Source organism: Trachypithecus francoisi, unplaced genomic scaffold (assembly GCF_009764315.1).
Source record: "Trachypithecus francoisi isolate TF-2019V2 unplaced genomic scaffold, Tfra_2.0 Lachesis_group21, whole genome shotgun sequence".
NCBI classification, from domain to species: domain Eukaryota; kingdom Metazoa; phylum Chordata; class Mammalia; order Primates; family Cercopithecidae; genus Trachypithecus; species Trachypithecus francoisi.
In genome coordinates this window covers 31253635-31267773 of record NW_022681467.1, presented here as the reverse complement: position 1 = coordinate 31267773, position 14139 = coordinate 31253635, and the positions used below count along the sequence as shown (strand labels likewise).

The window sequence follows — 14139 nt, the reverse complement described above, 5'->3', positions numbered from 1 at the left end:
ACTGATAAAACTATTATATCTATTGATCTTACAAGGGAGAGTTAAATTAGGTGATAACTAGGCCATGGAAAGTATTGTTTGCCCTAAATTGCCAAAGGAGTCAAAGCTGTGAATTATTTCTGCACCTTGCTGCTCAGAGGCCCTTTTGGAAGTGATGCAACAGAATACTTAAGTACTTCTTAAAGTGGCTTTCATTATCTTAGGCCTTTCAAACTCCAGACTTAACAGGGTAGGGTTTTTGGAAATTATGAATATATCTATATACTTTATTTGGATAAAATGAGTGACTGTAGAACTCTACTATAGTACAGAAAACAGTGTACGAAAAGTTTTAAGTAACAGATATGATGAGATCCGCTTTTCTTTTTTTTTCTTTTGAGATGGATTCTTGCTCTGTAGCCCAGGCTGGAGTACAGTGGAACAGTTTGGGCTCACTGCAACATCCGCCTCCTGGGTTCAAGTGATTCTTTGAATTTTTTTTTTTTTTTCTTTTGAGATGGAGTTTTGCTGTGTCACCCAGGCTGGAGTGCAGTGGTGTGATCTCTGCTTACTGCAACCACTGCCCCCCGGATTCAAGCGATTCCCCTGCCTCAGCCTCTCATTAGCTGGGACTACAGGTGCATGCCATCATGCCCGGCTAATTTTTTTTGTATTTTTAGTAGAGATGGGGTTTCACCATGTTAGCCAGGGTGGTCTCGATCTCCTGACCTCATGATCCTCCCTCTGTAGCCTCCCAAAGTGTTGCGATTACACGAGCGTGAGCCACTGCGCTTGGCCTTTTTTTTTTTTTTTGTCCCCGCAATCTCAGCTCACTGCAAGCTCTGCCTCCCGGGTTCATGCCATTCTCCTACCTCAGCTTCCCGAGTAGCTGGGACTACAGGCGCTCACCACCACGCCTGGCTAATGTTTTTGTATTTTTAGTAGAGACCGAGTTTCACTGTGTTAGCCAGGATGGTCTCGATCTCCTGATCTCTTGATCCGCCCACTTCGGCCTCCCAAAGTGTTGGAATTACAGTCGTGAGCCTTTTTTTTTTTTTTTTTTAAAAAAAAAAGACATAATCTCACTCTGTTGCCCGGGCTGGAGTGCAGTGGGGCAATCTCGACTCATCACAATCTCCGCTCCCACCTGGGTTTAAAAGATTCTTCTGCCTCAGCTTCCCAAGTAGCTGGGACGATAGGCGTGCGCCACCATGCCTGGCTGAGTTTTTTTTTTGAGACGGAGTCTTGCTCTGTCGCCGGGGCTGGAGTGCAGTGGCCGGATCTCAGCTCACTGCAAGCTCCGCCTCCCGGGTTCACGCCATTCTCCTGCCTCAGCCTCCCGAGTAGCTGGGACTACAGACGCCCGCCACCTTGCCCGGCTAGTTTTTTGTATTTTTTAGTAGAGATGGGGTTTCACAGTGTTCGCCAGGATGGTCTCGATCTCCTGACCTCGTGATCCGCCCGCCTCGGCCTCCCAAAGTGCTGGGATTACAGGCTTGAGCCACCGCGCCCGGCCGCCTGGCTGAGTTTTGTATTTTTAGTAAAGACGGGGTTTCACTCTGTTGGCCAGGCTGGTCTCGAACTCTTGAACTCATGATCTGCCTGTCTCGACCTCCCAAAGTGCTGGGATTACCGGGGTGAGCCACCGCGCCTGGCCCAAGGGATTCTTTTGCCTCAGCCTCCCAAGTAGCTGGGAATACAGGCACGCGACACCACGCCTGGCTAGTTTTTGTATTTTCAGTAAGAACAGGGTTTCACCATATTGCCCAGGCTGGTCTTGAACTCCTGACTTGGTTACCTGCCTGCCTCTGCCTCCCAGCATGCTGGGGTTACAGGTGTGAGCCACCCGTGTCCGGCCAAGAGATGCACTTTATAAGGTTGGGTTTTATCAGTTTTTGAAGTTTCCTTTTAGCTCTGAGGTTAGTGGTTCTAAATATGTGGTCATGTTGCAAACATTAAATTGTTTCATTAGTCTATAGTGCCATTTTAAAATATTTTATCTGCCAAGCTGTGGTGGCTCATGGCTGTAATCCCAGCATGTTGGGATGCCGAGGCAAGCAGATCACTTGAGGCCAGGAGTTTGAGACCAGGTTGGCCAATGTGGTGAGACCCTGTCTCTACTGAAAATACAAAAAGTAGCTAAATTGTGGAGGCTCCTGCCTGTAGTCCTGTCTCCCCAGGAGGCTATGGTAGGAGAATTGCTTGAACCTGAGAGGCAGAGGTTGCAGTGAGCCAAGGTTGCACCACTACACTCCAGCCTAGGCCACAGAGTGAGACTCTGTTTTTTTTTTTTGAGACGGAGTACTGCTCTCTCTCCCAGGCTGGAGTGCAGTGGCGCAGTGTCAGCTCACTGCAAGCTCCGCCTCCCAGGTTCTCCTGCCTCAGCCTCCCCAGTAATTGGGACTACAGGGGCCTGCTACCATGCCTGGCTAATTTTTTTTTGTATTTTTTTAGTAGAGACGGGATTTCACCTTGTTAGCCAGAATGGTCTTGATCTCCTGACCTCGTGATTCGCCCACCTCAGCCTCCCGAGCCTCTGGGATTACAGGTGCCTGCCACCGTACCTGGCTAATTTTTGTAGTTTTAGTAGAGATGGGGTTTCACCATCCTGGCCAGGCTGGTCTTCAACTCCTGACCTCGTGATCCACCCTCCTCGGCCTGCCAAAGTGCTGGGATCACAGGCATGAGCCACCATGCCCAGCCAAGTTTTGTATTTTTAGTAGAGACAGGATTTCACCATGTTGGCTAGGCTGGTCTTGAACTCCTGACCTCAGTTCATCTACCCGCCTTGGCCTCCCAAAGTGTTGGAATTACACGTGTGAGCCATGAATCCAGCTGAGACTCTGTCTTAAAAAAAGATCTGGGCTGGGCGCGATGGCTTACACATGTAATCCCAGCACTTTGGGATGCTGAGGCGGGCAGATCATGAGGTCAAGAGATCGAGACCATCCTGGCCAACATGGCGAAACCCCATCTTTACTAAAAGATAAAAGAGACTGCCTGTGGGATCGTACTTGGCTGTCCTCCACATAGAAGAAGCTAGACCCAGCACTTTGGAATGCTGAGGCAAGGCGATCACCTGAGGTCAGAAATTTGAGACCAGCTTGACCAAAATGGTGAAACCCTGTCTCTTACTAAAAATACAAAAATTAGCTGAGCATCGTGGTGCACACCTGTAGTCCCAGCTACTTGGGAGGCTGAGGCAGGAGAGTCACTTGAACCTGGGAGGCGGAGGTTACAGTGAGCCGAGATCGTGCCATTGCACTCCAGCCTGGAGACAGAGTGAGACTCCGTCTCAAACATAAAAATCTGTCATATTTATGACCTTATATTAATGAAAAATGAGAGAAAAATAGCCACTTGATTTCTTTTTGGCTTTTTTCCTCCTAAGATCCCTAAATGCTTCATAGTAAATGCCTCAGTCATTCTCACTACATTGTGTTAGGTAGGTTGATAAAATTTCATAAAATAGATGAAAAATTTTATATAACATTATTCAGTGCTTGCTAAGCCAATATATTTTTTTGTAGTTCCCCTAAAATAACGTGGTAATGGGTTAAAAATGATGTAATTTGTAGAAAACGTCCTCCTCTTTTTTGGTGTAAGCTTGGATGGGAGTCATTTATAGTTCTTCACCAAACACAAGAAATTGTGGGGATCAGATTGGGTTTAGTCTCGATGTGGTCTGAGGCAACCAACCAGAGGCGTGGTTTATGTCATCTGGTTTTAGACCTTCTGCCACAGTAATGGTTTCCTAATGTTTCTATTTTGCAATTCTCTAATCAAAAGAAAACCCAGGAAGGTATATCCATATAAATTGACATAAATTATCCAATCTAGGTGTCAGGCCTAGTGGCTGAAGATTTCACTTCAAATGCCAGAAGGATAAAAACATAGACTTTTGGGTACAGACCTTCGTTATTGTACCATTTTCTCGTGTCACTCTTTGCCACTAAGGTCAACTCTGGTTTCTACTTGTTTTTATTCTGTATATAAGCTGATTAAGGCTACAAGCTTTTATAAGGAAGCTGAGCGTCAGGTTCTCCATGTGTGGTATTCGGTGGCCTTTATCTAATGTGGAGTCCCACAGGACTAAATAGAAGAATGGACAATTTCTGGCCAGGCGCGGTGGCTCAAGCCTGTAATCCCAGCACTTTGGGAGGCTGAGACGCGTGGATCACGAGGTCAGGAGATCGAGACCATGCTGGCTAACACGGTGAAACCCTGTCTCTACTAAAAATACAAAAAAAAAAAAAATAGCCGGGCGAGGTGGCGGGCGCCTGTAGTCCCAGCTACTCAGGAGGCTGAGGCAGGAGAATGGCCTAAACCCGGGAGGCGGAGCTTGCAGTGAGCTGAGATCCGGCCACTGCACTCCAGCCCGGGCGACAGAGCAAGACTCCGTCTCAAAAAAAAAAAAAAAAAGAATGGACAATTTCTTTAACCATGAGATTGTCTAAGGGAAGATCCTTTCAAAACACTTTGGTAATGTTAAAATACTTTCCAGTCAGACTTCTCTTCAGTTATAGATGATAAGTAAATGACTCCTTTGTTCAATCAGGACTCTTATTTTCTGAAGGAACTTTGTTTCAAATTAATTTTAAAGTTACCTGGAAGAAAATTTTTGTATTTAGATATAGCTGCAAAACATTCTGTCTTTGCTTTAACCTTTAACTAAATTAAATTTCTTTACCAAAGGAAAGTGCCATGTTGCATTTTTCATTCTAAAACTTCATTGTGTTAAAAGCCACATTGAGGTATAGTTTGTTAGGTAGTAGAAAAATGGCATGTACTGAGAAACAGTTGACTGAGTATAAATTTTTTTTTAATTGTGTAATTTTGATTCTCAACATACCGCTTCATTGTATCCTAGAATAGGAACAAAGTTTATTGTGACACAAACTGGGTGTCAACCTATTTTTTGAAGAGCTATAAACCTGAGTTTTTGCATACGTCAAGGTATGCATCTTAAGTGCTTGAGCTTGCTCTCATGGGAATATTATTTGTTAAAGTAACCAGTTTTGCAAACTCTAAATCAGTGTCCATTCCGTTAAGCTCTTTAGAGAATTACTCAATAAAATTTAACATTGAAGTGACACAGTTGAAATATATTGGCTGCTGTGGTGTGGATTATCTATAAATTTTGGAATAAATGACTTCTATTTTTTTTTTTTCCCCAGAATACTTTGCATTTAAAATTTAGATCTTCTTACATGGAAGAGGTCAAATCCAGTTATAGCAAAACACCTTTACTGCAGAGGCCATATAACCAAAAAGTCCGAAGGCCCAGCCCAGTGGACCATTTACTTCAATGATGTTCAGTACAAAATTTCACTGCCATTAAAGACTTTGGAAAGTCCCTTTTAAGTTGTAACAGGATTTGACTATTAGTGTGGATTTTGATAACCCTTCTTTAGGTCGTGGAATAAATGCCCTTTGAAACTGGAAGTATACTGGTTTCTTGCACCCATATAGCTTTCTCTGGGCTTTTATGCAAAAGATTGTATTTTCTGAATGTCTTAATATGTTGCTGTCTTTTTACCTGCCTGGGGTTGCCTTCAGATGTGGTTGGGGACTTGTTTATACAAAAAGTCCTAGAAGACCTTAAGTTAAAATTAGCTCTCCAATTTTCAAGTGTTTTCTTTTGGCAGAATAAGTTTTGGGTCCTATGAGAGGTAAATAGGTTGGTTGCCTCTCTTGCTATAGCCCATCTATGAGCAGAACAAAAACTTTGTTTTTGAGGGGGATGGAGTTACTTTTTACCTTGTTCCCTAATGGATTATATTTAGGACTTTAGGTTTTAGAAATCTCACAGAATTCTATAGTTAGAATAGTGCCACAGAGATAGTGTTAGGTTTTTCAGGCAACAAAATTGGAGTGTTACCTGTTGCCCATCTGGGCGTGGCTTTGATGAGTTCTATATAAATAATGAGTGTAGCCTAATTTTCTGTCATGTGCTACCTAGCATATACATTTCTGACAGTCAGGTGGATTATCTTGAAATTTTAGACAAACTTTCTGCCTCCTTGGAAAGCTCTACATCTCCTTGTGATTGGAGTGTGGGTTTCAAGATTCCAGAAGGTGGGTGTCTTCATTTTCTATTTTCAATGCACTCTAAAGATGACCTGCTTACAGGTTCTCTGAGGCAGACCTCAGTTGCTCTTGTGATATGTAACTTTGCTTTGAAAAGGAATGAACAATTACATATCCAAATACAGAATTGTCAAAATGTTTAATCATTAAGCCACTACAAATTGACATTTTAGTGGAATAAATTGATTTTGAAATGTTTTTCAGTTTGTATTGAAATATCTGAAGGCACCTCTAAAATTTGGGTGATGACACAGAGGTATAGATTAAAAGATTTAATTATGAATAGGTGGTATACTGTGAAGACTATAGAAGTGAACAGAAAGATATGACTGGCTTTTTTGGTTTTTAGTTTGAGATTTTAAAAAGATCTGTGAAGGTCAAGTTGATCATTGTTTTTGATTGCATCCCACAGGCTTCTATAAACTGGCTTAAAAATGGCATACTCCATTTTCTGGTATATTCATTGTAACTTCAGGAAGTATTGAAATGGTCATATTCAAGTCTAGGAATGTCAAAATGTATTTTAATGCGTTAGTTCTTTTTCTTTTCTTTCTTTTTTTTTGGAGACAGTTTTGCTCTGTTGCCCAGGCTGGAGTACAGTGGTGTGATCTCGGTTCGCTCCAACCTCTGCCTCCCAGGTTCAAGCAATTCTCCTGCCTCAGCCTATGCAGTAGCTGGGACTACAGGCCTGTGCCACCAAGACCTGCTACTTTTTGCATTTTTTTAGTAGAGATGGGGTTTCACCATGTTGACCAGGCTGGTCTTGAACTCCTGACCTCAGGTGATCCCTGCCTCAGCCTCCCAAAGTGCTGAGATTACAGCTGTGAGCCACTGCACTTGGGTTTTTTTGTTTTTTTGTTTTTTCAAATGGAGTTTTGCTCTTTTTTGCCCAGGCTGGAGTGCAATAGCATGGTCACAGCTCACTGCAACCTCCACCTCCTGGGTTCAAGCGATTCTCCTGCCTCAGCCTCCCAAGTAGCTGCGATTACCGGCATGTACCACCAGGCCCGGCTAATTTATATTTTGGTTGAGAGGGGATTTCACCATGTTGGCCGGGCTGGTCACAAACTCCTGACCTCAAGTGATCTGTCCGCCTTGGCCTCCCAAAGGGTTGGGATTACAGGCGTGAGCCACTGCACCAGCCTGCATTAATTCTTATTGTCCTTTGTCATTACGGTTTTGCCTATGAAAACCAAAATGTTACTGTCTATGTGACCCTTTGAACGTATTAAATATTTCCATATGTAAATGAGGGCAAAATGGACTTAATGGTAAATTACTATATTTGATGAAAATTTTCGGCCGGGCGCGGTGGCTCAAGCCTGTAATCCCAGCACTTTGGGAGGCCGAGACGGGCGGATCACGAGGTCAGGAGATCGAGACCATCCTGGCTAACACGGTGAAACCCCGTCTCTACTAAAAAAAACTACAAAAAACTAGCCGGGCGAGGTGGCGGTGCCTGTAGTCCCAGCTACTCGGGAGGCTGAGGCAGGAGAATGGCGTAAACCCGGGAGGCGGAGCTTGCAGTGAGCTGAGATCCGGCCACAGCACTCCAGCCTGGGTGACAGAGCGAGACTCCGTCTCAAAAAAAAAAAAAAAAGAAAATTTTAATAAATGAACCAGTAGTAGTACTTAAATGTGAACATATTCTATTGTAAGTTTGTTTTATTAATGTATCTTGCGGATTACAGTAATGCTTTTGTTGGCCTTTTATATGACAAACTATATTTAAAGGTTCACATTTTGATTTGTATTGCCAACAAGCCCTTTTCCTTGTTAAAGCTGTAGCTAACTCAGGATATTATTGCAGTTCCTACTCGTAGAGAATGGTGTCCTGCAAGTAATGTCTTGTCTGCTGATTTTCAGTAGTGTTAATATAAGGCAAGAGGGATATTGTTTACCATATGTAGCAATTTTTTTTTTGACAGAGTCTTACTCTGTCGCCCAGGCTGGAGTGCAGTGGCAGGATCTTGGCTCATTGCAACCTCTGCCTCCCGGGTTCGAGCAATTCTCCTGCCTTAGCCTCCCAATTCTCCTGCCTTAGCCTCCCTAGTAGCTGGGACTCAGGCACACGGTACCATGCCTGGCTAATTTTTATATTTTTGTTAGGGACAGAGTTTCACCACATTGGCCAGGCTGGTCTTCAGCTCCTGACCTTGTGATCCACCTACCTTGGCCTACCAGGGTGCTGGGATTACAGATTTTTTTTTTTTTAGTATGATTATGTAGCATTGTATCATAGTAAAACTAGCCAAAGAAATTTATGAAAGGATAAAAATATGATTCTGACCATGAAAGGTAGTATATTATGGTGGGTTCCTAAGCAAGCATGATAATGGCGAATTTGTTACTTCTCAGGAGGAAAAAAAGCAAGAGCAGAAGTCGTAGTCATGAACGAAAGAGAAGCAAAAGTAAGGAACGCAAGCGAAGTAGAGATAGAGAAAGGAAAAAGAGTAAAAGCCGTGAAAGAAAGCGAAGTAGAAGCAAAGAGAGGCGACGGAGCCGCTCAAGAAGTCGAGATCGAAGATTTAGAGGCCGCTACAGAAGTCCTTAGTATGTAACTATAGTTACGATTTTGGTTTGAGGGTTATTCTCTGGGTATTCAGATAGCAATTAACTTCAGTGATTTGAATTGTGAAATTTTATTTTTTTAATGATTGGTTAAAAAGTACTGAATTAAGGATATTGGCATTGAGTGCTAGTAAAGTGAAAAATACAGTGCATAGACAAGTAAAAATTTGCTTTTACTAGTCATACGGATTATTTTCTGTTAAACTATAAAAGTTTCTAAATTGTATGCCAATCAGCGCACTGGATGAAAGCACTAGAGTGCTTGAAAAAGATGACATTGTAGTGCCCAAATACCTGAGAAAGCCTAACAGCGTCTGGGCTGTTACAGTATTTGCTAAATACATATTTACTTAAAATTGTAAAATTCTGATGAATACAAAGTTACACATGTATATTTAGTTAACAGTAAGTAAAAACTCTTGTCACTGTGGCTGTTTTCAGCTGAAATGTCAGACCATTTGTGAATTTGTTGTGTATGCTCCTTGATAAAGATTCTTTTTTGGGCTTATCTGTATTTAAGGTTTGTTAATAGTAAAAGGTATTCTAAATTAAAAGTGTTCTGAAGATTAGATCACTAGAAATTTGGATGTGGATATCTAAAGTTGGAAACAAATTTATTACGGTTATTAAATATATTAGTCACCTACAATTCTAAGGATTGAATAGCAATCTTTAATGCTTTATGAGGTTAATTCATCTTAATAAACACACTGCTGTAAACTCTGGGATATATTAAAAAAAACCCTTCTAACTTTAAGATTTGAATGGTTAAGGATGGAATTCAAAGACAAACAGACCTGAATCACTTGGGCAAGGTACTTAACCCCCTAAGCTAAGCATTTGTTTTCTAACATTTTAAGGAGATAACAAGTTTCAGATAAGCTATTAATGAGTAATGAATGAGTAGAAAATGGAAGGTGCTCAGAGGACTTAATGGATTCATGAAATGTTTTGGCATTACATGAATTCTGATTCTGGCTCTTTTATCTTTAAAATAAAAAGAATTAAACTGCATGATGCTGGATTCCTCCAAGCTGCTTATTTCATTAACTTTTTAATAGCCGAAAATGGGACCACAATGCTATTTTAATTCTGAATGCTGTGCAGCATTAGGAAATTCTCTGCTTTTGTCCCATTTATCAAGATTCTGAGCATTCTTAAAATGGGATTATGTTAAATCTTTTTACCTGGATGAACTAAATGAGGGGAAAGGAATTAGCTTAATTCTTTTTGAGTGATGAATACTTTCTGTTTGCTGGGATCCTGGCCTTTAATAGAAAATTACTTAGTTCTTATGTTGGGTTTGAGGCTGTAACTGAGAGTATTTTATAATTAAAGGGGAAAGAAAATAGCTTATAATTAATTACTTGAGAACTTTAATACAGCCAGTAAATGATTCTCAGTCATCACCATTAGTCTGAATTGCAAAGGACCAATTTAATATAAAGTGTTTTATTTGGTAATACTTGCATGTTGTAGGTAGGCATAGTGTTCATGAAAACTAATTCAAATGTGTGGATCACAGGCCACTACATATTTATTTATTTCGCTGTTCTTCTGAAATAAGATAGCAGGATGAGCACTAAGGGACAACTGGCTAGTCCCTTTAAGTTAGCCTGGTCTTTAAAGAGTCACAAAAACTGTTATTACAGAATAATTACCTTTGTGATCTTTTTGAAAACACTCTGTTAGTCATGACAAGTCCTCAAAATTTTTCAATAGAATTCGTAAATTACCTTCAGATCTTCAAGATGGAATATTTTGCAACAAACAACTGAAGTATAGTGTGTTAAGTGGTGTCACGCTGTCTAAGAGTTACTGGTGAATGGGAAAATACCTAAGTTGCATGACTAAAGAATTCACTTTAGTTTTTAAAAAAAGCCTTTCAAAAAGAAGACTTATATGAAAATTGTGTATATACATGTACACACATACATTCCCAGGAGAAGGATACACACCAAATTGTTAACCATAGTTACTGCTGGTGTGAGGGAAATTCAGAGGGATTTATTTTTTATATGTGTGTGTTTTTGTTTTTGTTTTTTGTTTTTTTTTAAATTCTCAAGACTGTATATATATATATATATATATATAGCTTATAAAGATATCTATAGTCTGAAAATGGGTGTGTTCATTTTCAGAATCTAAAAATTTTGAGGCTGTAACCTTTGGTCTTGGCACCTCTCAGTGGTCCAGGATGGATAAATACAAGGGCAGCTTGCCTGGGATAAAGTTAAGAGACATCTAAGTATTTTTGTTTCCTCTTCATAACTGAGGTGGAAAAGCAGCAGCCTGAACAATGTTAGTCTTGCTGGAGAGCGCATGAATGCGATCTTAGCAAGACCCTAAACCTGTAACTAGTGTAATTTTGTGTTTCCTTTTTAGCTCCGGACCAAAATTTAACAGTGCCATCCGAGGAAAGATTGGGTTGCCTCATAGCATCAAATTAAGGTTTTTAAACATACTTCTGAATTGTTTAAATTGTTTTTTAAGGAACTAACATGCTGTACTTGTTTGGATAACTTCTGAAACTTTTTAACTTTGCAGCAGACGACGTTCCCGAAGCAAAAGTCCATTCAGAAAAGACAAGAGCCCTGTGAGGTAGTTTTCTTCTTTAAAGCCTTTAGCTCTTAAAAAGCTTTTGCAGCTTATGGTACTGTTAACTTTGATGATATTTAGTAATTTGGACCATATTAAATCTTGCTTTTGCTTCCTTTTACAGTTCTAGTACTTTAAAGTCAAGTGAATTTATACTGTTTTCAGTAGTTTTCACTTTAATTTCATATAATTAAAAAGAAGGAAAAGTTATTTACTTATTCATTTATTTATGTATTTATTTATTTTGAGACAGAGTCTCACTCAGGCACCCAGACTGGAGCGCAGTAGTGCAATCTTGGCTTACTGCAACCTCCGCCTCCTGGGTTCAAGTGATACTCCTGCCTCAGCCTACCAAGTACCTGGGATTACAGGCATGCGCCACCATGCCCGGCAAATTTTTGTCTTTTTAGTAGAGACAGGGTTTCACCATGTTGGTCAGGCTGGTGTCGAACACCTGACCTCATGATCTGCCAGCCTCAGCCTCCCAAAGTGCTGGGATTACAGGCAGGAGCCACCACGTCCAACCTAAACTTATTTTAATATGATCTTATTTTCCTATTTTAATTAAAATAAGCTTTTTTTGCATTTCCTATTTTTAATGGACGTATGATTGTGTATATTTATGGGATACAGTTATGTTTTGATACATGTGTGCAGTGTAATGATCAAATCTGGGTAATTAGCATATTCGTGTCAGACATTGTGTTGGCAACGTAGCAATTATAGAAAACATTACAGTTATTTATCTTTGGAATTAATAAATAATGAGTTATTTGAAATACCTCATGTGGAGAAGTAGTTGTAACAGTAAGTTTTACTGTTTGGCTGTCCTGAGGAAAACTGTTTCATCTCAAAAGTCTTAGTGATTTGAATTGTTACTCCTAGGTTCTTGAATGTTTACATAGATTATTTTACTCTTTTTGTTTTTTTGAGACGGAGTCTTCCTCCGCCCAGGCTGGAGTGCAGTGGCCAGATCTCAGTTCACTGCAAGCTCCGCCTCCCTGGTTTACGCCATTCTCCTGGCTCAGCCTCCCGAGTAGCTGGGACTACAGGCGCCTGCCACCTCGCCCGGCTAGTTTTTTTGTATTTTTTAGTAGAGACGAGGTTTCACCGTGTTAGCCAGGATGGTCTCGATCTCCTGACCTTGTGATCCGCCCGTCTCGGCCTCCCAAAGTGCTGGGATTACAGGCTTGAGCCACCGCGCCCGGCTATTTTACTCTTTAAAAATAAGAATTGTAGGCTGAGCATGGTGGCTCACGCCTGTAATCCCAGCCCTTTGGGAGGCTGAGGTGGGTGGATCACACGGTGTGAGGAGATCGAGACCAGTCTGGCCAACATGGTGAAATCCTGTCTCTACTAAAAATACAAAATTTGGCTAGGCATGGTGGTGCACACCTGTAGTCCCAGCTGCTTGGGATGCTGAAGTGAGAGAATCACTTGAACCTGGGAGGCGAAGGTGCAGTGAGCTGAGATCGCACCACTGCACTCCAGCCTGGTGACAGAGTGAGACTTGTATTTGTTCAGTCTACCATTTTGGTTAAAGGAATATTTTATCAGGTGGTAGCGTTGTGGTTGTTTGTTCTTTTTTGAGACGCCCGTCCAAAAAGCTTTTGCTTTTTTTTTTTTTTTTGAGGCGGGGTTTTACTTTGTCACCCAGGCTAGAGTGCAGTGACGAAATCATGGCTCACTGCAGTTTCTAACGGCTGGTCATAAGCTATCCCACCCAACTTAGCCTCCCGAGTAGCTGGGACTATACAGGTGCAGCCACCATGCCCTGCTAATTTTTCTTTCTTTTTTTTTTTTTGAAGAGACAAGGTTTTGCCATGTTGCTCAGTTTGGTCTGAAATCCAGGGCCAAGCAATCTGCACACTACTCCCGGCCTTAAAAGCTTGGTGCCTGGCGTGGTGGCTCACACCTGTAGCAATAAGGTCAGGATATCGAGACCAGCCTGACCAACATGGTGAAACCCCATCTCTACTAAAAGTACAAAAATTAGCCAGATGTGGTGGTGCATGCCTGTAATCCCAGTTACTTGGGAGGAGAGGCAGGAGAATTGCTTGAATCCAGGAGGTGGAGGTTGCTATGAGCCAAGAACACACCACTGCACTCCAGCCTGGGTGACAGAGCGAGACTGCATCTCAAAAAGCTTTTGTGACAAATCTTACAGGTGAAGTGACCACCCCTCATCCTCCATACATCCTGAGAGTGTCCAAAAAATGGAAAAGAGCATGTTTAGGCTTACATCTTAAAGGATTGACTTAAAATATTAATTGATATTTTGCAACAGAGATGATGTTAATAGACACTATCTGAATTTGTAAAGTAGAATTCTTAGAATCATTCAGGGTTTCACTTCAAGTCTGGCATTTGTGATTGGTCTGGTGATATGTTTTATGACTGTGGTTAAACTGTCAGGCTTGACCCTTGCTTTAGAAAAATTACCCTTTTTGGGGCAGGTGTGGTGGCTGAAGCCTGCAATCCCAGTACTTTGGGAGGCTGAGGCAGGCCGATCATCAAGGTCAGGAGATCGAGACCATCCTAGCTAACACATTGAAATCCCATCTCTACTAAAAATACAGAAGATTAGCCAGGCTTGGTGGCACATGCCTGTAGTGCCAGCTACTCAGGAGTCTGAGGCAGGAGAATTGCTCGAACCCTGGAGGTGGAGGTTGCAGTTAGCCGAGATTGCGCCACTGCACTCCAGCCTGGGCGACAGTGAGACTCCATTTCAAAAAGAAAAAAAAAGGAAAAGAAAAATTTTACCCTTTGTGAGATTGTGAGGCCAGTAGACTTCTGTACTAATTCCATTCCATGTAAGATGTGATTATAAGAAACAGTGAACCTTATTCTTTAGAAGGATTTGAGTTACATTGAGTAGCTTTATGGACATTTTTGGTCAAT

The 14139-nt window shown here is 41.4% G+C and overlaps 1 protein-coding gene across 10 annotated transcripts in view; it reads left to right on the top strand.

Annotated features, from left to right (window-relative positions):
- Positions 1-14139, top strand: part of RBM39 (RNA binding motif protein 39) — a 41142-nt gene that overhangs the window by 3511 nt on the left and 23492 nt on the right. For 5 of the 10 annotated variants that reach the window (XM_033186262.1, XM_033186267.1, XM_033186266.1 and 2 more), the window contains 3 exons: positions 8428-8622; positions 11026-11091; positions 11188-11241. In XM_033186262.1, coding sequence (XP_033042153.1) covers positions 8428-8622; positions 11026-11091; positions 11188-11241 — 315 coding nt within the window. Of the gene's footprint in view, positions 1-5985; positions 6058-8427; positions 8623-11025; positions 11092-11187; positions 11242-14139 lie in introns of all 10 variants that reach the window. The other 5 variants (XM_033186270.1, XM_033186269.1, XM_033186268.1 and 2 more) reach the window with 2 other exon arrangements.